We start from the raw sequence: 25,445 nt of genomic DNA, 5'->3' as shown, positions 1-25,445 counted from the left end.
CAGAAAGAGGTGCCCAGCTGTTTAGCAGGTGTCCCTCAATTAAGGTTCATCTGAAATTTTCTCCTTGCAAATTTTCTCCTCAGTGAAGCTTTTTCTGCAGGAGGGCCACAGAGGCCATGTTGTGTCCTTCTCAGCACAACCTTTTGCTACGTGGGGATCGGTCCCGACAGGCGGGTGCCTGTTGCTGGATGGCGCCCGCCCCACTGCCTGGATCTGCCGGCGCCGGGGGTGGACTACAACTCCCAGAAGGGCCCGCGCTCTTCGCGGCCGCCGTCGGGGTCACTGTGCGCCGTCGTGTCACGTGACCACCGCCCGGGTCACATGGCTGCGGCGCGGGTCACGAGAACAAACACGGCCTCTGCGCTTCCCGGCCGGTCCTCAGCGGCGGGACATGGCCAACGTCTCCAAGAAGGTGTCGTGGTCTGGCCGCGACCTGGACGATGACGAGGCGGCGCCGCTGCTGCGAAGGGCGGCGCGGCCCGGGGCGTCGGCCGGGGAGGCCACGCCGCTGCTGAACGGGGCCGGGCCAGCGGCCGCCCGCGCAGTGAGTCCGGGGAGAGGCGGGCCGGGTTGGGTCTGCGCCGCGGTCACCCATGCCAGTAGCCGGCCTTGCGGGGATGCGGCGAATCTGTGCTCAGGCAGAGCCCTTGGCAGAGGCAGGAGCCGGCCCAGGGCCCCGCTTGGCAAACGGCAGGGCGGGCTCGGACCTGTGCCCCGGGGTTCTGGAGCCTTGGGAGAAGGTCGGCCCAGTGACCAGAGGGGTCTAGGAGCCGGCCCATTACCCTTGGCGTTTATGAGCCTGGGAGTGCCCACTCACAAGCTGCTGTCGTGTCCTCCACGGCACGAAGCTAATTTATTTCCTCACGGTTTATTCCAAAGTGGATTTAAAGGGAAGGCAGGTGGTCTTTTGCTCCGGTGACCTTTTTCTTTTTTTGTTTTTCCCAAGACTGTGATAAATACATGAGCAACTATTTTTGTTGGGTCGTTTTTTGAACCCCCAGGGGATTTTAAAGAATTTAGGTCGCAGAGTCTGCTTTTGCAGTGAGAATAACTGAGGGACTGCTTTACAGGGAGTGGTACAGGTCTTTGGGCGATCTTAGTAACGACCAGTATGTGCTTTCAGTTTCCCTTAGTAGTTCCTTTAAATTGAAGTGTGCAACCAGACACAGGAAGGCAGGTCAGAGTGGTTGAAGTGTGCTGTGCATCTCAGTGCTGCAGTTTGTTATCTTAAGTGAATTTTCATGTGTTGTGTTAGTCTTGAGTTAATGAATTTCTTTTGTTGGTGGCTTGATCCTACTCTGTTTTGTGATTATTTCATTTTCCTTTTCCTATTCCAGATCTGTCCTTTAAACACTTGTGTAGTGTTTAAACATGAAGAAAGACCCAAACATCTGGCTCTGTCTCTAGAACTTATATTTAGATTTCTCCAGTCCCTGGGAAATACAGCAGACACTGAAAGTCAAAGTCTGCTCTTTGAGTGGAATCTTCTGCTGAGGTGCTGAGGTGCTTTCTGTGTCTGCATGACAAGTGACTTGAAGGGGCTGCTGATTTGCAGGGGTGGGGATATGGATGGTTTGTTATTTTCTTCTCGAAACGTTTCTTTTTTCGTCTTTAAGGGAAAGTAATCTGAAGCTTACAAAATAGAAGTATGAGCCTGACCTTAAGGATTGACAGATAAAAAGATGGTAAACTTTGAGGCTGAATTTGGGTTGATTTCAGAACTGAATGTGCTTGGGGTTTCCCACTTCTCTTTGCAAATAGATAGAGGAGTTGGCTTTTTTTGAAAGAGCCTGTTGATCTCATTCCTTAAAACTCATTCCCTTAAAAAGATCTTTGCAAGCCTTTTTGTGTGCTCATTTGTATTTAATAACAACTGATTAGCTGGTCGAACAATTTAAAAAGTAACTTACTGTTTATCTATCATGTGCCCGGCTGCATGCAGTTTGCCAGGAACACAGAAGTGCGTGATGGATCTTCCTTCCTGCTAGCTCCAGGCTTGTGGAAAAACAGGCCCTGTGTTCCTGAGGGCGGTGTGGGGGCCCTAAGGGCAGGGGAGGTCCCATTTGGGTCCAGTCTGAAGAAGTGCAAGCTCCTCAGGCAGGTATATAGATGGGAAAAGATAAAGCGGGTGTGTATTAGGGAAGTGAGTGGCAGTGGGGAGTGGAGGCGGGGAAGAGAGCTGGGTTGCTGGCTTTGAATTTGGCTTGATCTTGTGGAGAATCCTGCAGGAAGCTGGAGAATCCAGCCTTTAAGGATCCTTAGACCTCCTTGTGCAAACTGGTTGGAAAGGGGAGATGAGGGGCTCGGGCGCTCGGAGCTTCGCTCTGGGCTAGCAGAGGCAAGTTCCTCAGCCTCCTGTGTCTCAGGTTCCTCCTCTGGAAAAACGCTCATACACAACCAGCACAGTGCCTGTCACAAGGTAGTAAACGTTAGTCACTCTCAGTGGTGTTAAAAACAGCAGCAGGGAAGTGTTTGTCTTTGGGGGTGCTATTGACAGTGTGACTGCACTGCAGCCAACTGAGCCTGGCTTTCTTGGGGGAGGGTCTGCCCTGGAGCTGCGTGCTGGGGCCCTAGTGTTCTGCAAACTGCGCCTTGTAAGCTACTCTCAGTCCAGGGTCATTTGCACCAAAATGACAACCGAGGCCAACAACCACCCTGTGGCAGTGTTTTGGTGAGCTGGACACAGAGCTTGTCCTGCCACCTCCCGGCCCCTTGGGATTGGTTGCAGGGTGTCCAGAGGGTGAGGGTCAGCCTCATGAGGTATTTGCTCTGGGCCGAGTGTGGTGGCCCGGCTGCCCTGACACGCGACTCTGTGACAGGGCCTGCCCTGGTCAGGCTGAACATGGGGGTCGGCCTGAGCTCAGCCTCCATCCATCCGGAGCTAGGCCATTCAGAGCCATCTGTGGATTGCTGTTCCCTATCTCTGGCCCTCAGCGTGTCATGCCTGAGTGTGGAGTGTGGGCCGGTCATCCAGAGAATTGCTGTGCATCCGGCCCTGGGACAGGGAGAGGGTGAGGTCAGCCCACAAATCACGGTCATGTGTGTGGGAAGTGGAGCATTTTGAGAACTGACAGAGGGAAATCTGAGCCGGAAACAGGTGCTCCAGGGGTGGGGGTGGGTGTTTGCAGTATTTGTAATACAGGTCGTTTCTGGGACCTCCGCTTCGGGAAGCTCTGTTTGAGACACCCAGAGGGGTGGGACCCCCCAGGTTAGTGTTTACAATCAGTCCTGGGGTCTTGCTACTCTAGGAACTGTGGTGTCCTGCCCTGGTGACCCAGAGCCACAGACCATAGTCTGAGAGTGCGGCCGGGGCAGCAGTGGTGGTGCAGGGAAGCTTCAGGGGCCTGTCACCCGCCATCCCCACTGGCCTCCTGAGCTCTGCTCAATGTAAGGGAGCGCCCTGTCTTTCTCCCAGGTGGCTCCCAGCACCAGGGGCAGCCCCTCCAGGAAGTCCCTCTGCCTCAGTGTCCTTCTGCTGTCCTCCCTCCTCTCCATCTACCCTCAGGCCCACTTCATAGAGTCCAGGCCGGCCACCTCAGCTCCCTCCCCCTAGGGCTCTCTGAATCTGTCTCCCTCAGGCCTTTAGTAGCCCTGTCCAGGGCCAATGTTGGTGGCTCAGAGTCTGGGGAGGCAGGAGAGGCTGCAGGCACAGCCAGACTGTGCAGCGAGCTGAGGGCCAGGGTGGGCTCAGACCTAGTCAGAGGGTCCTGGGAGGCGTCCCGGGCAGAGGTTGCAGTGCTCAGGATACAGGTGGCAGCAGGGGGGCTGTTACCACTTATCCTCCCAACCCCCACGGGGCCCAGGCCTCTCCCTGGGGCTCTGTCATCGTCCTCTTAGTCTTTGTCACTGTTTACACTTACGTGGGCAGCTTGGTTTTTCTCATCATTAGCCCCTGGCTGTGGAAGCTCTGTGTCCTCGTGCCAGATGTAGGGCCTGGAGATGTTAGAATGCAGAGCAGCAGAGAGGGCAGATAGCCTTTAAAATTGTTGTAAAACTTAATTGTAAGAGTATTTAGCACTATTTACCATCTTAACCATGTCTAAGTGTATAGCTCAGTGGCACTAAGCACATTCACATTGTTGTGTGACCATCACCACATCCATCTACAGACCTTTTTCATCTTCCCTAACTGAAACTTTGTCCCCATTAAACACTAACTCTCCACCCCACCTCCCAGCTCCTGGCAGATGCCGTTCTTTTTTCTGTCTCTATGAATTTGACATCTCACAGAAGTAGAATCATACAGTATTTGTCTTTTTGTGACTGGCTTCTTTCTCTTAGTATAACGTCCTCTGGGTTCTTCCATGTGTGGCATGTGACAGGATTTCCTTCCTTTTTAAGGCACAATAATACTCCATTGTATGGATGGACCACATCAAGTTTATACATTCATCTGTGGTTGGGCAGTTGAGTTGCTTCCACCCACTGGCTGTCATGAATAATGTGGCTGTGCTCATGGGTGTACAAGTCACTCTTTGAGACCCTGCTTGCAGTTCATTTGGGTAAATAACCCAGAGGTGGAATTGCTGGATCACAAGGTAGTTCTGTGTTTAGTTTTTGAGGAACCGCCAGACTTTTCCGCAGTGGCTATGCCCCTTTACATTCCAGCAGCCAGGCACAAGGTTCCGGTTCCTGCACATCCTTGCCCACACTTGCTATTCTGTTTTTGGGTCCTTACCATTCCTCACAGGTATGAGGTGGTAGCTGGTTGTGGTTTTGATCCGCGTGTCCCTGATGTTGAGTGACGGTGAACACGTTTCTGTGTGTTGTTTGGCTGTTTGTATATATTCTTTGGAGAAATGTTCATTCAAGTCCTTTGTCCGTTTTTTAATTGTCTGATTTTTTGTTGTTGGTTTGTAGGAGTCCTTTACAGATTCTAGATATTAACCTCTTTTCAGATCTTCGATACGTAATATTTTCTCCTGTTCTATAGTATGTAGTTCTTTTCCATTCTGTTCATTGTTTCCTTTGAGGTACAGAAGTTCTTCAGTTTGCTGTAGTCCTATTTGCATATAAACTCTTTGGATGGTTAAATAATTCTGGATTCACAGGAAATTGAAACGACCCCCCAGAGAGGGCCTGTGTGCCTTCCCCCAGTTTCGCGGGGTGGTTCCTTCTTCCTTCACGATGGTACAGTGCCCAAACCAGGCATTGATGTTGGCCCAATGCCTGTGTGTAGCGCTCCGCCCTTGTGTCATGAGTGTAGATGCGTGTGAGCATGTCCATCAGTGCCTTGTCCTGCCTCATAGAGTCTCCCTGCCCCCAGTCTATTCTCAGCCCAAATGTCTGACCTTTTAAGCACGTTGGGTCACTGGAAAGGCTCAGTAGGAAACCTTTCCGTTCTTTCCAAAGCATGGAGGTAACCTCTAGGCTGTTGTGCATATCAGTAGGTTAAGGAACTACCAGTATTTGACTTGCGTTTAAGAAAAGAGAAACACACAGCACCCAATAAATTGCTGAACTTAAACAGTAAATGGCTTTTTTCATCAGAAAAGATGTTTCCTAAGAGATGCCTGTAAAGTTCAGAAAAGAGACGAATTAAAAAACGTGAAGGCACTGGAGGAGGGAGAGGGTCCGCCCGAGGCAGCCTGGGGTGGCCAGGGCTTTGCCCCTCCCCTGCACATCGCACACTGCCAGGTCCAAAGCGGAGCTCTCTGGGCTGCAGACTGCATGCCCGCCTGGCATCCTCCCTGCTGTAGACCTGTCGTTACCTGAGCGAGCTGAGTCCTCACCATCTGGACTGTCCTGCCTGCCTCTACCCAGGCCGTGTGCACGGTCCCAGCCTGGCCCTTTGGAGACAGTTCAGGTGTCAAAGGAACTGCTTTAGGGAGGCAGACTTGGTGTGGTGGGAATGATTGCCGGGTGCAGTCGATCAGTGAAGAATGAAATAAAAATGGCCAGACTGCCTTTTTCTTGTGGCCTCCTTCCGTCGGGTCGGATTGCAGAAGGGTTTTTCTATCCTCTTTCACAATCCGACTTTCAGTTCTGCCTCTGGAGGTGTCCCCGGAAGGGCATTCCGTGTGCTGTGGTCAGGCTGGCGGCCAGCACACCCTTCCTGACGACACACGCCTGTCTGGGGAGCAGAGGCTGCAGCCAGCTCTGGGCCGCCTCCTGGTTTGAGTTCTCTCTAGAACCGGATCCTTTCTGGGCCAGCAGACCAAGGCACTGCTGCCCAGGCTTGGAGCCGGGGCCCGCCCTGTCTTTCTCATCAGCCTCAGCAGCTTGGGGGCATCACCAGTTGTTTTTAAGAGAGAAGACAGCTGTTTCTGTCATCAGCTACCTGTCATACCGATGACGGTGACGGGATATACGTAAAGTGCAGTCGTGCAGGCGGAGCAGGATGATGGCCAAGTGAACGTGCGCCTCACAAGTTACCACCTGTTATGGGGTGCACAGTGGCCCCCTGGAAGATCTCTCCATGTCTAACCCTGCAACCAGTGTGGGGGGCCTCATGTGGAAGGAAGGCCTTTGCAGCTGCAGTCCAGTTAGGATGTGATCAGGCTGGTGTCCTCGTGGGAGAGGGGAGTCACACACACACGGGAGGCTGGTGGTGACAGAGGCAGAGATTGGAGGGATGCAACCACAAGCCAAGGAGTGCTGAGGATGGCCAGTGCCCATCAGAAGCTGGAAGAGGCAGGGAAGATCCTCTCCCATGACCCTGAGAGGGACCACTGCCTGTTGACACCTTGATTTTGGGCTTGAGGCCTCCAGAGCTGAAAGAGAGTATGTTTCTCCTATTTTAAGCCCCTTAAACAGTGTGTTTGGGTACAGCAGCCCCAGGAGACTCAGACACACCCCCCAGCAGAGTCAGCCAGTATCCCCGAAGCCCCCTCGTGTGTCCCTGCCCCTCCCCATAGCAGTCAGCCACCAGTGACCACTGGTAGCAGCAGAGGTGAGTGTTGCTGACTTTAAACTTCCTGTGTTGGAGGCACAGTGTGCCCTGGGCTCGTGCTCCTCTGGGCTGCAGTGTGGCAGGCGCAGCAGTGGCAGCCGGATGAGATGCAGGGCGCCCAGCGGCACCTGCAGCTCAGAGGAGCACGGGGTCGTGTTTCTGTACAGTATGTTCCATGCAGCATTTGGACCTACTCATGCCACAGCGTGACTTCTGGTTTCTCTGAATCACAAATGTGAGCGACCTGTGTTTCCTACTCCTGGCCTCCACTGTGCCTAGGCAAAGGAATGAGAAGTCACACACCTGGGTGTTTGTCCTCTGTGGTTGACCTGCCCCAGGGGAGGAGGTGCCTTTGACTGTGCGTCTGGGGGGCCAGCCTGGAGGCCAGTGACAGGTCCCCACCTGGCAGAGCCACTCGGTCTCATAATGGAGACACACAGAGAAAGGACTTGAAAAGACTTGGAGGAGGGGAAACAGGAAGGCTTCTAAAGGAGGGGCCCTGGACCACCATGGTTTTCTAAGCCAGGGAGGGAAGGAGGCCAGGAGGACACGGGCGTGGTCGTCCCACAGCCCTGGGTTCTGGCTGGTGTCTTCTCTCCAGTCTCTGAAGGGCCCTAGAAGAGGGGAGGGCAGGGCCTCATCGGGTACGGAAGGCCTGGGCTTCCCCTCTGGAGGCTGGACTTCTCAGTGACAGACTTTGGGTCTTGGCAGCGAGCCTGGAGTCTGGCACTGGCCCTGCTGGAATCCCCCACACAGCAGGTGTGGGTCTGTGCTCCCACAGCAGGGCAGGCAAGGCCAGGACATTGGTGGGGGGATGTGCATGGTGCAGAGTGGCCCCATAGCTAAGTGGCCCGTGATCTCTCTTCTGCTTCTAGTCGCCCCATTCGGCATTTTTCCGGATTGGACAGATGAGCACCTTGGAGCTGGACGATGAGCTTCTGGACCCCGTAAGTGGTGGTCATTCCCTGTCCCTGTGGCTCCCATGTGTGCTGGCCTGGGGAGGTCAGGCCACTTCTGTGGAGCTGCAGCCAGCAGGGGACAGACAGTAGACACCAAACAAAAGGAGGGCAGACAGTGGTTCTGTGCCGAGCTCAGGGACAGACGTGGACTGCAGAGCCTGGGCCACCAGGAAAGGCTGCTCTGGGGGGCTTCGTTCCCTGAGGCTGAGCCCAATGAGCAGAGGTGGGGGGGTGCCTGTCTGGCAGGGAACGTTGAGCGAGCTATGCACAGGTGGGGGCAGGTGGGAGCCCCAGGTGGCCTGGAGGGGGCATCTCAGGCTGGTGGGCCCTGGTACATGAGTAGTGTCCCCCTTTTCCTGCCCCTGCACGGGGGCTGAGCTGTCCTGCAGCTGCCAGGGGAGCATTTCGTGAACTCCCCACCCTGCCCCCACCCCCCGCCCCGGACTCAATGTTTGACCACCTCCTTAAGGGTATCTTGTAGTCCTGATTTGCGTTTCCCTGCTGCTTCTGCTGCTGGGCATCCTTTGTGTGCCCATGGCCATCTCTGTCGTCCGTATCTTCTCCGGAGAAACGTCTCTTCAGACCCCGTGCACATTTTTCAGTTGGCTGCTTGTGTTTCTGTAATTGAGCTGTGAGAATTCTTTCTGTGTTCTAGATGCAGATCGCTCATCAGATACTTGATTTGCAGAAGCTTTTTCCTGGCCCATGGGTGGTCTCCTCACTTTCTGCCTGTGTCCTTTGAGGCACGAAAGCTTTTAATTTTGACGAAGTCCATTTGTTCTATGTTTTTTCTTTTGCTGCTTGTGCTTTTGGAGTTATATTTAAGAAACTACTGCCTAATCTGAGGTCACTTCTGTCTTTTCCTGTAAGAGTTCTACAGTTTAGATCTTTGTGGTTCGTTTTCACTAATTTCTCATGTAGTGTAAGACAAGGGTCCAACCTCATTCTTTTGCATGTGGAGACCCAGTTTTCCCAGCATCATTTCTTAAAAAGACGACTCATTCCCTCTTGAGTTGTCTTGGCACCATTGTCGATGGGCAGTTGCCGTAAATGTTACGGGTTTATTTCTGGGCTTCGAGTTGTCTTCCATTGACCTCTCAGTCTGTCCTTGTGCCTGGGCCACTCTATCTTGATGACTGTAGCTTTTGGTAAGTTTTGAAAGTGGAAAGTTTGAGTTGTCCAGCCTCGTTCTTCTTTCTCAAGATGGTTTTGGCTATTTGAGATCCCAGACCCCTTGCGTGTTTCCACGTGGAATTTAGGCTCAGCTTGTCAATTTCCTCAGTCCCCGCCAGCTGGAGTTTAGGTAGGGGTGGCATCAAATCTTCATATCCAGTCTTCCAGTCCATTCGTACAGGACAGCTTTCTATTTACTGAGGTCTTTAATTTCTTACAACAACGTGTTGTAATTCTCAGCATATAAGCTTTTCACTGCTTTTGTAAAACATATTTTAGAAATAAGTTTATTTTATGTATCTTATTTTTTGTGGTATTATAAACAGAGTTTTCTTATTTTCACTGAGGGTTCTTCATTGCAGGTGCATAGAAATACGTTTGATTTTTGGGTCCTGGTCTCGTATCCTTCAGTCTCACTGAATCTGTTGTCAATTCTGATTGTTTGTAATGCACTTCAGGGGATTTTCTACAAGACCATGCCATCTGCAAAGAAGATCTTGTTTCACTTCTTCCTGTGCAGTCTGTGTGCTACTCACTTATTTCTCCTGCCTGATTGTCCTGGTAGCACATCCAGGACAGAGCTGAGTGGAAATGTCCTGGCTTTGTTCCTGATCTTGGAGAAAAAGCTTCAGTCAGTTGTTCACCACTGAGCATGATGTTGCCTGGGGTTTTTCTGTCTTGATCAGGCTGAGGAAGGTCCCTCTCTTCCTGGTTTATTGAGTATTTTTATCATGAAGGAATGAATTTTGTCAGATGCTCTTTGTGTGTCTCTTGAGGTGTTCTTGTGGATTTTGTGCTTTATTCTACTGAAACAGCTTCGAACCATTTTTACTTTCACTCCAATTAATCCTCTGATTGTCCAGAGACCACCTGAGTGTCCCACACACATCACTTCATTTTGACGCTAACTGCCTGGCGTCAGCACAGACCCCGCAGGCTGAGGGCTCAGTCCAACAGACCCCCTACCTCAGACACCAGTCATAAGTCCAGGTCATCAACTGTGCTTCTGACCCACCAGCTGTAAATTGGGTTCCCGCGACCCCCTCCTCAGGGTCCCAGAATGGCTCATAGAACTCAGGGAAACACTTTGCTTTGTAAAGGACCCATGACGTGGGAACAGCCAGATGGAAGAGATGCACTGGGCAGGGATTGGAAGGGGTGCAGAGCCCCCACGCCCTCCCCGGGAGCTGCCCTCCCCACACCTGCACATGTTCACAGCCGGAAGCTCCCTGAACCCCTTCATGTTGGGTTTGTATGGTGACTCCAGTACACAGGCACGACTAATTAAATCCCCGGCCGTTGGTGATTAGCTGGGTCTCCAGCCCTCTCATCCTGCTTTGGTCTTGGCCCCCAGCCCAGCCCTCTCATAGCACAGACCCGCTCATCACCCAGAGATGCCAGGTTCAGGGGGCTGGGGGGAGTTAGGAGCTGGTGCTGGAACCTGGGACGTAGACCACAGACAGCTTACATTAATCAATTTTTTATGTCACCCCACCTTACATGCCTGGGAAGTGTGTGGTGCAGTGGCCCAGACCCTGATCCACCCTGTCTCATGGAGGGTTTTGTATCTGTGTTCATTAGGGGTGTGTGTGTGGTTTCCTGCCTTGTGTCCTGGTCTGGCTTTGGTGTCAGAAGAGTACATGCCTTGGGGATGGCACAAGCCCCACCCTGCATTTTGCTTCCTTCTTGCCTGTGCGGGGTTATCAGCTCTGCCTTTTCCTCCCACAGGAGATGGACCCCCCTCACCCTTTCCCCAAGGAGATCCCACACAATGAGAAGCTGCTGTCCCTCAAGTACGAGGTGAGCCCCCTGCTCCATGCCCTGCCCTTCCCCACCGCACCTGCCCTGAGCCTGCGGGTGGAGGTCAGTCACTGGTGTGTCTCTGCTGTCCTGGTCTGCAGAGCTTGGACTATGACAACAGTGAGAACCAGCTGTTCCTGGAGGAGGAGAGACGGATCAACCACACGGTGAGCCTGGGCTAACCGCCAGCTGGCGTGCACCTGGCTCCACTGCTCAACCTGGGCGCAGCAGTGCAACCCTGCCTCCCCCACTTCACCCCCTGGTGCCCAGCACAGGGAAGGGTGTGTGTGTGTCACTTTCGCATTGCTGAGAGGACTGTTCTTTGTAGCGTTAGCATCTGAGTACGACTTGGCTGGGAAGGACCATCCCCCCGCCAGTGCCCTACTGTCTCTGAGACGTTGATGGGGCTGCCCTTCCTGGACTCGGGGCCCGAGGACAACAGTGTGTGGTGGGGGTCACCAGAGCAGCTGTGTGGGACGTCTCACAACCGCGCCCGCTTGTGACGGGTTCCCCTCTGCCCCCTCAGGCCTTCCGGACAGTGGAGATCAAACGCTGGGTCATCTGTGCCATGATTGGCATCCTTACGGGCCTCGTGGCCTGCTTCATTGACATCGTGGTGGAGAAGCTGGCTGGCCTCAAGTACAGGGTTGTCAAGGACAGTATCCTTTATTTGGTCACCTGAGTGAGCGGACTAATGGGAGGAGTCTCTGACCCCAGCAGTCTGCTGTCCTTGACGGGGTGTAACTGAGTGGGGGCTGCATGTCTGTGGGGGATGGGCTATAAGGTGTCCCTGAGACCAGTAGGTGCTCCATTGTGGAGGGGCACCCAGGGTGATGCTGTATGGTCCTTGATGATCCCAGATATTGACAAGTTCACAGAGAAGGGTGGGCTGTCCTTCTCCCTCCTGCTGTGGGCCACTCTGAACTCTGCGTTTGTGCTCCTGGGCTCGGTGATCGTGGCCTTTATAGAGGTAGGTGGGCATCCCTCCAGCTCACCCCTCCACAGTGTCTGCCCATGAGACTCATGGGTTAGACTCTGGTGGAATCCGATGTCCGGTGTCAAGCAGTTCAGCCAAAACAACACTCCTGGGCTCTGCCACACAAGCCCACGCCCACCCCAGGCAGCAGGGACCAGGGCAGCACCCAGCAGCCCCTGTCTGGGGGGTGCTCCAGATGTGTGGGTCCGACCCGCCTGGGGTGCTCCTTCTTTTCTCCCTTCCTGTATCTGCCACTTTCTTTGCTCCTCCTTGGTTGTGGGGCATTGGAAGGAAGAAGGGGCAGTGTCCAGAGCTTCTGTCTGGGGTGCAGTGCAGTGGGCCCCAAGTATATGTTGCGTTCTGCCCCTCAGTGTGTGTGACGTGGACCTCTTGTCGTCCTGCCCCAGGGGACACTGGGCCATCTTCATCTCTGCCCCCTCTCCTGCTCCCTACAGAGTTTGCTCCCCTCAGGGTCGCTCTGCAGGTGGGTGGAGAGAGGCGAGAAGCCCCTTACCCGGCTGCCCGTCCCGTCCCCTCTCCTGTCTGGGCTTCATGGGGCATGCCTTCCTGGGCCTTCTTGGCTCAGTGCTGGCCCCTCTACTCATAGCCGGTCGCCGCTGGCAGCGGGATCCCCCAGATCAAGTGCTTCCTCAATGGGGTGAAGATCCCCCACGTGGTCCGGCTCAAGGTGAGGTGCGAGGCGGCCCCGCCGGGAGTTCAGGCTCAGCCCAGGGGGCCGCCTTGCTGGGTTAGAAGGATCTCGATTGTCCACCTGTGCCTCCAAAACTCAGCCAGGCCCTTGCCGTTTGCCGCTGACGAGCTTGCATGCAGATGTGCTGAAGGGTGTTGTGTGACCTTTCTTTGGAAAGTGGTGAAACTGTCTCATACGTTTTGAATGATACAAAAACACTTAAAAGGTGCGTCTGTTATGATTGTGGTTGCGTAGACGTGTTTTGAGTTTCACATGGTGGTTAATATTTCAGAATGAGAGTAGCTGCGTGGGAATGGCGAGTTTTTCCCTTGTTTCGGAACTTTCTTTAGTCTTGTTGTACATGATTTTCTGGGCACCAGTCAGGTTTCCTCCCACTTCCAGGTGTGCGGTCGGCGTGCCTTGGCCTGGTGTTTGCTGGAGGCCTCTTTCCTGCCCCTGTCCAGGGAGGAGGTGCTTCTAGGAGCAGGGCAGGTGGTCCACTCAGGGAGAGGGCTGTGCTCAGTGCCCTGCAGCCAAAGAGTGGGGCCGGCCTCAGTGGCTGGGAGCTCAACGTCCACTCCAGGTGGGCAGGTGGCACCAGTGCCCCAGGAGGGCACCAGGTGGAGGAACTCGGAGCATGCAGGTCTCCTTTGTGTCCACCACCACGTGGCATGGAAGGTCCGAGGAGGCGAGAAGGCAGGAGAGCACAAGCCCACCCCCGGGACCCCCACTGCGGGTGCTCGTACCCGCTCGGCGGCTCAGTGGTTAGGGTCCCCCATGTGTTCAGTCTGTGGCTCAGGTTCTCAGATCGTGTGTGCCCTTTAATCAGACTTGGGATGTCATCTTTTGTGTTCCAGACTCTGGTGATCAAAGTGTCCGGCGTGATCCTGTCCGTGGTGGGAGGACTGGCTGTGGGGAAGGTAACGGAGCACGTGCGCTGCCCTGGCCTGTGTCCCTCTGCGCCCACGGGGCCTGGGCTGGTTTTTTCTGGAGCTGCGCCATCTGAGTGCCGCTGTCTCATGCCTTCTAGGAGGGGCCAATGATCCACTCCGGCTCCGTGATTGCTGCTGGGATTTCCCAGGGGAGGTCAACATCACTAAAGCGAGATTTCAAGGTGGGTCCTCACTATGCCGCCCATGTTCAGGGTGAGGGCGCGACTGCCCCCACGGCTGGGCCCCCACCCCTCCTGCAGTCTTGCCTTCGCCTCTGAGGGTCCCCAGTGTCTTGTCTGGAGTGTTGAGGTCTTGGTGCTCTGTGTGGGTGTGTGTTTCTGTGTGGAAATGGCCCGTAGCTCTAAGCAGTAACGTGTGACCTGGAGGGGAGGTCAGAAAGGACACAGGTGTGGGCTCCAGGTGCTCAGTTCTGTGTACGTCGTGCACAAACCACGGAGTTTAGTAATTGCTATGAATAGTGGTTTTCTCTGTTTGTGGGTACGCAAGGAAACTCTCTGTGATTTGTTCTCTTCAGTTCTACAGTCCGTGACCCCCCTCAGCTGATGGGTGGTTAGTCCAGAGACACCCCTCCCCTCTCCCCTCCCCTCCTCACCTCTGGGCCCGTCTTCTCCCTTCCTGAGAGAGGTACCCTGGGAGGCGCTGGCTACCACCTCTCTTTCCATCTGTTCTGGCTCAGATCTTCGAGTACTTCCGCAGAGACACAGAGAAGCGGGACTTTGTCTCGGCAGGAGCTGCGGCCGGAGTGTCTGCTGCGTTTGGGGCCCCTGTGGGTGAGGAGGGCAGCCTTGCCTGGTCTGAGAGCTCTGTGACAGCCTGTGCTGGGGGAGCCAGGCAGTCCCTGCCATATGAAGGGTTGATCTTGCGTTTGTGGACTGAGTGTTGGGTTAGGGTATGGGGTAAGCCTCCCAAGAGGCCTGGATGGCTGTCTCTGCTGTGGGCTTGGTGCCCCAGAGTCCAGGGTGTGGGTAGCAGTGAGTGAGGGACTGCCTGTGGCCTGGTCGGGTGCTTCAGTGCTGGGCTGCTGGCTGTTCCAGGTGGGGTCCTGTTCAGCTTGGAGGAGGGTGCGTCCTTCTGGAACCAGTTCCTGACATGGAGAATTGTAAGTGCCTGGAACGGCCACTTTTCTGGGGTCGGGCAGCCCCGATGCTGGGCCTCCATGGTCGGGTGGACACCTGGCTCTCGGACTGCACCTGAACCTCCCATCGGCTGGGTCCCTGAGCTGTTGGCCTGGTTCTCCTTCATCCTTATCAGGATCCTGGGACCTCCGCCCCCAGCTCAGCCAGCAAGGCTCTGGCCTGCCTTCCCTCAGCCTTTAGAGGGTCCAGGTGCCTCCCAGATGACAGGAGACAGATGGCCCTGGTGCTACAGTCCTCCCAGTCCTGTCCTCCTGACTCCATCCTTCCAGTCCTGTCCTCCCAGTTCTATCCTCCCAGCCCTGTCCTCCCGGCTCTGGGCTTGGCCACTGTGCCCACTGCCACAGCCCTGACGGTGCATGTTTCTCTCTACCTGCAGTTTTTTGCTTCCATGATTTCCACCTTCACCCTGAATTTCGTCCTAAGCATTTACCACGGAAATGTGTGGGACCTGTCCAGCCCTGGCCTCATCAACTTTGGAAGATTTGACACCGAGGTAACCCGCTACATCACCCACCTCACTCTCTGGTTCTTTCTCTGAGAGGGGCCAAGGCCGTTTTTACTCAAGGTTCAGCCTAAGGATTGAGGCTTCTGGGATGTTCTAGCTCTTAGCTGTGGGATAGAGCCCTTGTTTGTGAGCCCCGAGGCTGGAGATGCTCCAGGAAGGCGTGCATCGGAGCTGGCCGCCAGGGTGGGGCACCCATCAGCCAGCAACCGCTTCAGAGCCACCTCAGGGCCGCAGACTGTTGGACAGCAACACCAAGACTGGCGGCCGGACTCCTGCAGCAGCTTCTGGAAGGCGAGCGAGTGCTGGTGGCGTGTCGGGGGATGCTTGGGCCTCGCACTGCCATTGCTGGGATGCTGCGCACAGGGAACCATTCTGGGGGACAGTTCTCACCCATGGACTCGGGACTCTTGGGTGGCCTGGCTTAGGAGCTTCTCTCCCTTAATTGTGTCCCGCTTACTCCTCCTTTGGCAAAAGCTCAGGTCATACCCCTGCTCAGGGGGAAGCAGGTGAGAGCCTCCAGATAAAGCAGGGCTCCGAGCGCCTTCTGGCACAGCCACGGGAGTAGGAGGGCAGTCTGCTGGGATGCCCGGCTTTTACTCCGGCTTTTCTCCTGCAGGACCTGTAGGAAAGTGCCAGGTTCCCATGCAGGTGGGCCATGTCCTGTACAGTGCCTGGTCCAGAGTCTGAATATGAATAGGAGGGGCTGGTGACAGTTTTCTTAACAGGATGCCCGCTCTCTCCCTGTCTGTGCAGACGATGGTGTACACGATCCACGAGATCCCCATCTTCATTGCCATGGGTGTGCTGGGTAAGGGCGGCTTCGCGCACGACAGCACCAGACAGTGGGGACCAGGCCTGACCCAGCTCCAAAGGCCCCCATTCCTGCCTGCCGTCCCATGGCCAGTGGGGAGGGAGTCCAGCCCTCGGGACCAGAGCTCTACTTCTGGTTGATGAAAGCCCCTCAGGAAGTAGCTGGGCCTGGGCAGTGTTCCTTTCTCTGTGAAAACCTGTGGGAGACAAGCCCTCTGCCCGTTAGGTGTTTCCACACTGTCCCCTCCTGTCTCCTGGGCAGCCTCCTCCTCTCTTCCCCAAGTCCTGAATATGCAGCTTCTTCCTCGTCCCAGGTGGTGTCCTTGGAGCCGTGTTCAACGCTTTGAATTACTGGCTGACGATGTTTCGAATCAGGTGAGAAACCTGCTTTGGGGACTGAGTTGACAGGTGTGACCACATGGGGTGTCTGGCAGTTGTGGGCCCTGCGCCCTCGGGTTGGGTGGAAGCCACACGCTAAACAGATTGTTCTGTGGTGGTGTGTGTGTGAGGGGACAGACCAGCAGGGCCGGGGGCCAGGTGGGGCCTGGAGGGCAGCCCCCTGGCAGGAAAGGCACAGCCATGGATCTGGCATAGCCCTGCGTTGAGGGTCTTCTGGGCGTCTCTCAGCCCTCAGGGCCCTGGGCCTGGGCATGTCGGGGTCAACACAGGTCCTTCTGTTGGTGGAGAGCCATTATTGGAGCTGGTTTTCTGAAACCTGCGGGGCGGGTCTCGGTCTCCTTCCTTCTTGTCTTCTTTTGCCAAGTTAAAATGCTCTCGGGGAGCACCTGGAAGATAACTGGAGAGTGTTCGGGTGTCTGGGCGGATTGCTGATTAAACGTGCTGTGTCACTCTCCTGATCGGGGTCCTGGATGGCTCTCCTGAGTCGCAGGCTCTGGATGCCCTGGCCGCTGCCCTAGCCATCCCGCAACCCGGTCCACCCTGGCTGTTTGCTCTAGGTACATCCACCGGCCCTGCCTCCAGGTGATCGAGGCCATGCTGGTGGCCGCTGTCACGGCCACAGTCGCCTTCGTGCTGATTTACTCTTCCCGGGATTGTCAGCCCCTGCAGGGGAGCTCTGTGTCCTATCCCCTCCAGGTAGGCAGCCAGGGACGGGGGCTGGGTTAGGGCAGGGTGGGCCTTCCCAGGGGCCCTTGCTTCCTCTCTCCGTGGGGCTGATGGCTCAGCCCAGCTCCAGGCATGAGCAGGCGTCATGCAGGCTGGGGTCTTGGCCCAGTCCTCCTGGAGCAGTGGCCTCACAGGCTCTGCAGGAGGACTGCAGAGGTGAAGCTTGCATGGGCCCGCAGGGGCAGCTGTGCACACGAGCTCACTGTGGCAGGATTCACTGCAGCCCTGGTGCCCAGCATCGACGAACAGTCGCATAATGGATCCACTCAGCTCCAGGGAGGGTCGGCGCACTGACATGGGCTCCTGCATGGCTGCACCTTGACAACATGCTGAGTGAAGGAAGCTGGGCAGCAGGGACCACACATGTGGGAAACGTCCAGAATGGGGCACACCCACAGAGAAAAACAGATTGCTAGTTGCTGGGGGTGGGGAGTAAGGACTGATGGGCCCGTGTCAGGTGTGGATCTGGGGCCCTGGATGGCTCTGGCAGGGTCGTGGGGTTGACACATGAGGCTTTGCTTGGAGCCCCTGCTCTGGGTCAAGGCCTTGAGGGGCTCACAGTTTTGCCCAGCCTGGGGGTCCCTGGGCCTGTGGCACATGAGCTCTGTGAGCAGCTGCTCCAAGTGTGAGCTCTGGGGTCCACATGTGCCCAGGGACAGACTTGCTGTCCAGCCCAGGTATACTGCTGACCAGCCCCTGCAGGGCTGGACATGCCTCTGAAGCCCTTGCCGTTCCTGAGCCTGTCTCTTGGGTCCTGTGTACCCTCTGAGACAGTGGCCTGACCCTGCCTGCTGTGAGGTTGGTACTTAATGCTGTCCAGGCCGAGGTTGCCCCATCCCAACTGGCCTGTCTTCTCTCCTGACCTCGCAGCTCTTCTGTGCCGATGGCGAGTACAACTCAATGGCCGCAGCCTTCTTCAACACCCCGGAGAAGAGCGTGGTCAGCCTTTTCCACGACCCCCCAGGTGAGTGCCTGTGCTCTGCGCTCTGTGCTGTTGGCCTCATGTCCCCACTTGGGCCCATCCCTTCTGGCCTCGTCTGCAGCCAACACACAGGCACTGGGCCCAGGCCTGGCTGACACCTTCTGGCCAAGTGTCCACTGTGGGCAGAGGTCACTGCCTTGCTGCAGGGCTAGGGTGCACCAGAGCGCAGGGGCTGGCAGCCCAGTGTGGGCTGGTGGCCAGTACCTGGGAGGGGCCGGCTAGGCTCCCCACGCTGTCTCCTTCCCTTCCTGGAGGGTGGCCACTGGGGCCATCTCATCTCCCTAGATGAGTTTTCCTTCTGGATGCTGCTTGCAGGGGTCACTTTCGGTCAGAAAGCAGCCTGATGACTCAAAACACCAACGCTGAGGCCTCACCTAGCCACACATTCTTAATGAAAAACAGGCTCTGGACGCAGACCTGTCTCACTGCCAGAGGGGGGCCTGCTGTGTGCACCCCCGAGGGCTGAGCAGGCTGCTCTGTGACGTGTTCGCCCTTCCTGTCTGCCGGCTGTCTACCTTGTCTCTAGTTGCTTCCTGCTTCAAACATCACCACTGGGAACTGCTGGCATGTGGGGGGGGGGCACAAGTTTATGAAACTGAACAGAAAGGCTTTTAAATGTGGGCAAAGCGAAGCCCTTTCTAAAGCACTGAGCAGGGCCCTGTGGGCGTCACCAGGCCTGAGCGTGCTGATTCCGGGGTTCCTTGACATCTTCTCACATCTGGAGTTGCCAGGTGTGGGATGGTGGCTGTGGCCTCCCTCCTGCACTCACTGACCCCCGGTGGTCTGCCCAGACCTCGGCAAGCACCTTTCCTCAGCCCAGGTCAACACCCTGCTGGTGGCCTTGGACCTCGCCTGCCCCAGCCCCCTCTCTGCCCCACCTGCAGGGCGGCTGGGCACCCACCTCTGAGGGCTGGGTCCCCAGGACCCCGTACACTGGCCTCTGAGGAGGGGGAGATTCTGGGGGTTGGGGTGTGGCCAGGCAGCCCTTCTCAGGGTTGAGTCTACGTGGCAGGCCCTGGCCAGCACCCTTTCCGCAGGCTCCTACAACCCCATGACGCTTGGCCTCTTCACCCTGGTCTACTTCTTCCTGGCCTGCTGGACCTATGGGCTCACGGTGTCGGCCGGTGTCTTCATCCCGTCCTTGCTCATCGGGGCCGCCTGGGGCCGGCTGTTCGGCATCTCCCTCTCCTACATCACAGGGGCCGCAGTGAGTGGGGGTCTGTGGGGATGAAGCCGGGCTCAGTCGAGGCCACCATGGATGAGAGCAGGGCTCGTGTGTGTGACCAACAGGAAGGGTGCATGGGTGATGAAGAGAACACGGTACGAAAGGATGCAGGCAGGTGCGGGAGTCCAGCCCTGGAAGGTGCAAGGCCCAGACCTTGGGGCCCCAGCACTGCCTCCTGGCCCTCCTCCTCTATCCTGCCTCCATGGGCAGCTTGGTTTTTATTCTGTGAATTTCTCATTTTTATGTTAGTCGTTCAAATGAGACCTAAAACCCCATAAGAGGGGCACATTGAGCCTCCCCTCACCTGTCTCCAGGTCGCGCGCATCCCAGGTTCCCTTCCAGATGTGATTTTGTGGGCTTTTTAATTGAGATGTGGTTCACATACCGTAACATCCATCATTCTGAAAGCTTACAGTTTGGTGTTTCCTCATACATTCGGGGTTGTGTAATCATCACCGCCAGGATGTTGCAGAACATTCTCATCACCCGCAAAGAAACATGTTCTCGTTAAGCGGTCACGTCCGTGTCGCCGCCTCAGCTCTTGGTGGCTACTAATCTGCTTTCCACCTCCTTGGGTTTGCCTGTTCTGGTGGTTGGAGATACGTCAAATCACGCTAAGTGGCCTTTTGTGTTTGGCTTCTGTCACTGAGCTTCATGTTTTCAGGGGTCACCTGTGTTGCAGCGCAAGTCGGATTTTTGCTTCTTTTTATGCTTCCTTGTGTGGTGCAGGCCTTATGCCCAGAAGCTGGTCACTGCACACACACGGTGCGGCCGGCCTTCCCCCTGGACACCTGTAGCCCTTCCCTCCAGGCCATGTGCCCTACTGTCTTACCTGCCGAGTTCTGCAGCGCCCGCACACGGCAGAGCTCACTCAGTGCATCCCTGAGCCAGGCACAGCTAGGGTATTTCCAGACTCAGGTGGTGCTACTGCACACTGTTTTTTTGTGTAAAGTATTAAGATTCCCTCCTGGGCCCATGTGGCTTCCACTGGCGTCAGTACATTCTAATGGGTTTGGGTAAGGGACTGCTACACCCCCAACACCTTCTCTGTCTTCCCCACAGATCTGGGCAGACCCCGGCAAGTATGCCCTGATGGGAGCGGCTGCCCAGCTGGGTGAGTGCTGGCTGCCATGGGTGGGGCAGGGTCACCATCCCCACCTGGTGCCGCCTGGAGGGATGGTCCACAGGGGTGAATGGACAGGACTGGGCTGTTCAGGGGACACGGGAGGGACTGATGGAGTAGCCTTCAGAGGCTCATGACCCCCAACCCTCCCCCCTTCCCGCCTGGGCAGGTGGGATCGTGAGGATGACGCTGAGCCTGACGGTCATCATGATGGAGGCCACCAGCAACGTGACCTACGGCTTCCCCATCATGCTGGTGCTGATGACCGCCAAGATCGTAGGGGACGTCTTCATTGAGGTCTGGCCAGTGGGGAGAGGCCCGCCTGTCCCCACTGTCGCTTGGCAGCCTCCTCCCCATGCCCCCAGCCTTGGCGCCTGAGGCTGAGGGGACTGGGGGATCTGCAGCCACAATGAGGGGTGGGGAGAGCTTGGAAGCTGTCCCCCAGGCAGCCTCTGGCATCAGCACGCCCACCCTCTCCCCAGGGCCTGTATGACATGCACATCCAGCTGCAGAGTGTGCCCTTCCTGCACTGGGAAGCCCCGGTCACCTCGCACTCGCTCACTGCCAGGTACCCTGAAGAAGGCCTGCAGGCTGGGGCTCCCTCCCCACACTCAGGGTGGGGTGTGAGGGATGCCGGACACTCCTGGGAGGTCTGGTGAGGGCTGCCTGGAGCAGGACTTCAGCCCAGGACTGGTTTTCCCAGGGCAGCTCCTGGGAGGGTCTAGGCTCCCAGCGCCTTGTCTTCAGGCTCCCTTCTCCCAGCCGTTTCTGTCTGTTGGGCTTTGACTGCTGTGAAGAGACTGTTTGGGAAGCCCCCCACGGCCGCGTGGGTCACGGCCTGGTTTTTTCCGCAGGGAGGTGATGAGCACACCGGTCACCTGCCTGCGGAGGAGGGAGAAGGTGGGTGTCATCGTGGACGTGCTGAGCAACACGATGTCCAACCACAACGGCTTCCCCGTGGTGGAGGCCGCCGATGACACCCAGGTACTGGCCTCACTGCAGGCTGCCTGCAGGGCAGGAGGGGACTGGGGCTCATGGTCTCTCCTCGTCACCTGAACTGTCAGGTTGAGCAGGGCTGGGAAGCGTGGTTCCCGTAAATATGGAAACCCTGCTTTGGGGTTCATGAGAGAATTCTGGTCACGTGGCTGCGAAGGCACGGGTCCCAGTGAGCGCTGTCCCCTGGTTGGGTTATTGATGCATCCACATGTCTTGCAGTCACACCCCAAACTGCACCACCAGCTGAGGAGTCGCTGGGATTTTGTCGGGAGGTCCTGACAGAATGTGCATCCCACTTGCCGTGGTGCTTCTGTTGTCTGGGTCGAGTCTCATCAGGTCCTGGGTCTGTTTCTCATTCTCAGCATACTTGACTCTCAGCACCTCATCCCTACTCAGCGGTTCTGTTGCTTCTCCCAGGCGTTCAGGGATAAGTGAGCTCGTGCAGGTGAAACGCCTGTGGCCTGGTCTGTAGGTGGTGACCAGCATCGCCGGGGAACCTGGCCGGAGCTCCCAGGCGTCCTGGTGCTGCTGCCTGGGCCCGCTACCCACCCAGCAGGAAGGGTGCGAGGTCCCCCACAGACACCAGCGTCTTTCTCTCTTCCGCAGCCAGCCCGGCTCCAGGGCTTAATCCTGCGCTCTCAGCTGATCGTCCTGCTGAAGCACAAAGTAGGGCATCAGGTGGCGGGAGACGCCTGGTGGGGTGTTGAGGCTCTGAGGCGCCGCCACCTGCTGCCCGCCGCCTGCCGCCCTCTGCCCACAGGTGTTCGTGGAACGGTCCAATGTGGGCCTGGTGCGGCGGCGGCTGAGACTGAAGGATTTTCGTGACGCCTACCCACGCTTCCCCCCGATCCAGTCCATCCACGTGTCCCAGGACGAGCGGGAGTGCACCATGGACCTCTCCGAGTTCATGAACCCCTCCCCCTACACAGTGCCCCAGGTGCCTGCTTGGGCTGCAGGGGGGCTGTGGGGGGCTGTGGGGGAAGTTCTTTCAGAGCACGAGTATGGGGGGTGGCGGGGTGTGCAGAGTAGGACATCCCAGGCCAAATCAAGACAGGGCCTCCGGTGTGGAGGAGAGGTAGTGGTTCACTTTGTACCATTCTGGCACCAGTGGGCCGTGTGAGGGTGGCGGCAGGTCCTGCCTCTGCTCCAGTCTTGGTGGGTTGGGGCTGGCAGTGAGCTGAGGCTGTCCCCATATTGCAGGAGGCGTCCCTCCCGCGGGTGTTCAAGCTGTTCCGAGCCCTGGGCCTCAGGCACCTGGTGGTGGTGGACAACCACAATCAGGTGAGTGCCATGGGTGGGGCATCCGCCAGCAGGGGTTGTGTTCCTGGCTCGCCTACTGCTTAGGCCCACATGCCTACTCCTGGGTCTCCCCTCTGGCTGTGCTACCCCCAAAACATAGGGCAGGGGTGTCCACAGAGGCAGGGGCCGCTAGACCAGTGACCTGGCTTTGCTTCCACAGGTGGTCGGGCTGGTGACCAGGAAGGACCTGGCCAGATACCGGCTTGGGAAGGGGGGCCTGGAGGAGCTCTCTCTGGCCCAGACGTGAGATCCAGCCCTGGCACTTCCCCCGGAACCCCCACCTCATTCCCCAGGCAGCATGGATCCAGACCCTGGGGACATCCTGGCCAGCGTGTGACTCTTGTGGGCTCTTTGTTTGCATTCTCACCCCCATTTCCTCACCTCCTGTCTCAGCCCCTCAGTTTTCACGCGCCAGCCCCCTGTTCCCTGATCTCTGGGGAGCATTTTGTGCAACTCTCCCTGAGAGCTTGTGCGTGCTCATGCGTGTGTCTGTGTGCGTGTGATTATGTGCCTAACAGCTGGTTAGCTGAGCCCTGTGGGTCCAAATGCTGCAGCCCCCAGGACGGAGCCATTGCTGCTTCTGTGCCCCCTGTCATCCTGGGGGCCAGTGCAGAAGGACTGCACCCTGAGCACTGGCAGCTCGATGTCTGGGCAACTTCAGGCTGTACTGGAGGCCTTGGATCTTGTTCTCAGCCCTCAGCTCAGTCTGCAGCCATGAGGTTTTGGGTCTGAGCAGAGAGAGACCCAAGCTGGACGCAGGGAGGCGAGGGCTTAGGGGAGCAGGACTGCCCTGGAGAGCAGACCCCAGAGCTGGACTCCTAGACTCAACACATATCCCCCCTGGGCCACACCCCACTCGGTGCTGTGGACCTGGACCCAGAATCCACCTCTGCCTCTGTCACTGAGCCTGTGTGGATGGCACGGGGATGGTGGATCTCTTCAGCATGTGGGGGCCCCCATGAGCCTCCGAGGATCCCTGGCATGAGCCAGTGTTCTGGAGCAGCTCTGCTTCCAGGGTTGGGGCAGGTGAGTTCTGGGATGGGCTGGTGAGCCCAGAGCAGAACCACGCCTGTCCTGGGCTGGGCAGGCCAGATATGGGATCCTGTATCCCCAGTGCCCCACCAGACTTTTTTTCTAAAGTGACTCACCCCCTCCCCCGCCCACTTCTGTAATGAGGAACATGTGTGCTGTTGTGGGTTGGCAGGTGCTGCACTTCAGTTTTAGCCCGTTTCAAGGGGGTGGGGACCTTGAAAGGCTGCTCTCTTCCTGGTGGGGGAGCCCTCTGGGGAATGTAGGGGTCCAAGTATGGGTGTCTGAATGGGAGAAATAAACAAACTGTACACAGACTGCTGGTGCCAGCTTCCTCTTTCCCACTCGGTATGGACCATGGTCCAGCATCCTGAGATTCACAGGCACTCTGGGGGTGGGGTGACCCAGAACGGGACTCTCCTTTCTGTGCATTGCAGATGGGCAGTGACCCAGGGTGGATGCCCCTTGGGGGAAGAGGGGACACAGGTGATAGGCTCAGAGACCTTAAGTGGGAAAGAACCAGGGGCCTCCCCATGTCCCACAGGAGGGGGGCCCCCAGCCACCATCCTCATGCAGATGTCTGGCCTGATCGCTCTTGGGAGTCCCACAGAGCCCTTGGGGAAGGCTCTGTTTTCTTCCTACTGTGTCCTCACCCACCCTCCCTGCCCCAAGCTTGGGTACACCCAGGACATCAGCACGCAGCTCCGAAGCTGCCTTGTACCCGACACGCTGAGCTCCAAGGTGTGTGGTGTTGCTGCCTACAGGCATCGAGCTCCCCAGGCGAGTGGTTGCCTTTGGGCTGTTCACTGTGTCACAGGGAAGCCCCTCCAGCCCTCGTGAGTGGCCAACAGTGCAGAGAGAGTGGACCACCTGGGCCAGGTGAGGGCCCTGTATCCTCACTGACTGCACACGTGACATGGCCCACACCCCACCCAGGCTCCAGGACGAGGTGTGAGGAGAGTACGTGCTGTCTCCGCAGCCTGTGTTGATTTGTGTTGATGTGACAGTGCCTAAGTTACACCAGATCAAATAAAACGGACTATTAGGATAAAGCCCACCGTCTCTTCTCACTTTCTCACTGTGGCTATAAGGGAAGCTGGAGTCACGGGGGCAGCCGCTCTGCAGGGTCTCTTGTAGGCCCCGTCCTGTGGTCCTCTGTGTCCTCAAGGCCTCGGGGGTGGGACTGGCTGTGCTCGGTTGGTCTGGGCCTCCCCACCACTCCCACCCAGGCCAGGCCAGGGGCTCCTGACTCTGTCTCAGGCCAGCAGCCACACCCCCTCCAGTCCTTCCCAAAGTGGGCAGTTGGGCAGGCCTCACTGGACAGGAAAGCTGAAGGCTCAGGTTCCACTGGCAGTTGGGCCATGAAATCATGAGGTTCTGGTGAGAAAGAAGGTTCCAGAAGAGCCCGCACTTCTCTGCCCTCCCTACCGTGGCATTGTTTTGGAAGGAGAGATATGAGGGTGGGAGCTCACCCCTTCACACTTCATGCACTTCCCCCAGGCCCCAGGGCCTTCCAGCTCTGACTTTCCTACCTTCCTCCACCCTCCCCTACCTTCATCCCCCAACTGCCCTGTGGTCTAGCTGTGGGGTGCTAGGCCCTGGGACTCTCAGCAGTGGCCAAAGCCACGGACGGGGCCTGCTAGTAAAGCTGAATCAGGTGAGCTGGGGGGCTGTCCAGGTAAGGGCCTACGCAATGGTCTGGGCCACATGATATACTGCTGCCTCCTGACCCCCGGTCACCTCACAGCCCAGGCACTCCCTCTGGAGCTGA

The 25,445-nt window shown here is 57.0% G+C and overlaps 1 protein-coding gene across 5 annotated transcripts; it reads left to right on the top strand.

Annotated features, from left to right (window-relative positions):
* Nucleotides 1-326: 326 nt before the first annotated feature.
* Nucleotides 327-23,991, top strand: CLCN7 (chloride voltage-gated channel 7). 5 transcript variants are annotated; one of them, XM_031447489.2, is made up of 26 exons: nucleotides 415-544; nucleotides 1,338-1,495; nucleotides 7,768-7,839; nucleotides 10,753-10,824; nucleotides 10,926-10,991; nucleotides 11,351-11,483; nucleotides 11,685-11,794; nucleotides 12,408-12,488; nucleotides 13,349-13,411; nucleotides 13,522-13,605; nucleotides 14,121-14,214; nucleotides 14,479-14,543; nucleotides 14,957-15,073; nucleotides 15,839-15,893; nucleotides 16,210-16,270; nucleotides 16,852-16,990; nucleotides 17,891-17,984; nucleotides 19,040-19,209; nucleotides 20,290-20,341; nucleotides 20,520-20,647; nucleotides 20,833-20,918; nucleotides 21,205-21,334; nucleotides 21,953-22,012; nucleotides 22,107-22,283; nucleotides 22,547-22,627; nucleotides 22,806-23,991. In XM_031447489.2, exons 3-26 carry the CDS (start codon nucleotides 7,801-7,803, stop codon nucleotides 22,890-22,892), a joined length of 2,244 nt encoding a protein of 747 aa, XP_031303349.1. In that variant the 5' UTR covers nucleotides 415-544; nucleotides 1,338-1,495; nucleotides 7,768-7,800; the 3' UTR covers nucleotides 22,893-23,991. The 5 variants fall into 5 exon arrangements, with proteins under 5 accessions (XP_031303345.1, XP_031303347.1, XP_031303348.1 ...); XM_031447485.2 differs by lacking the exon at nucleotides 1,338-1,495 and having other exon boundaries at nucleotides 327-544; XM_064478307.1 differs by lacking the exons at nucleotides 415-544; nucleotides 1,338-1,495 and adding an exon at nucleotides 1,668-1,685.
* The last annotated feature ends 1,454 nt before the right edge of the window (nucleotides 23,992-25,445 follow it).

This window comes from Camelus dromedarius, chromosome 24 (genome assembly GCF_036321535.1).
Source record: "Camelus dromedarius isolate mCamDro1 chromosome 24, mCamDro1.pat, whole genome shotgun sequence".
Taxonomy (NCBI): Eukaryota; Metazoa; Chordata; class Mammalia; order Artiodactyla; family Camelidae; genus Camelus; species Camelus dromedarius.
This window is presented reverse-complemented; position numbering and strand designations above follow the sequence as displayed.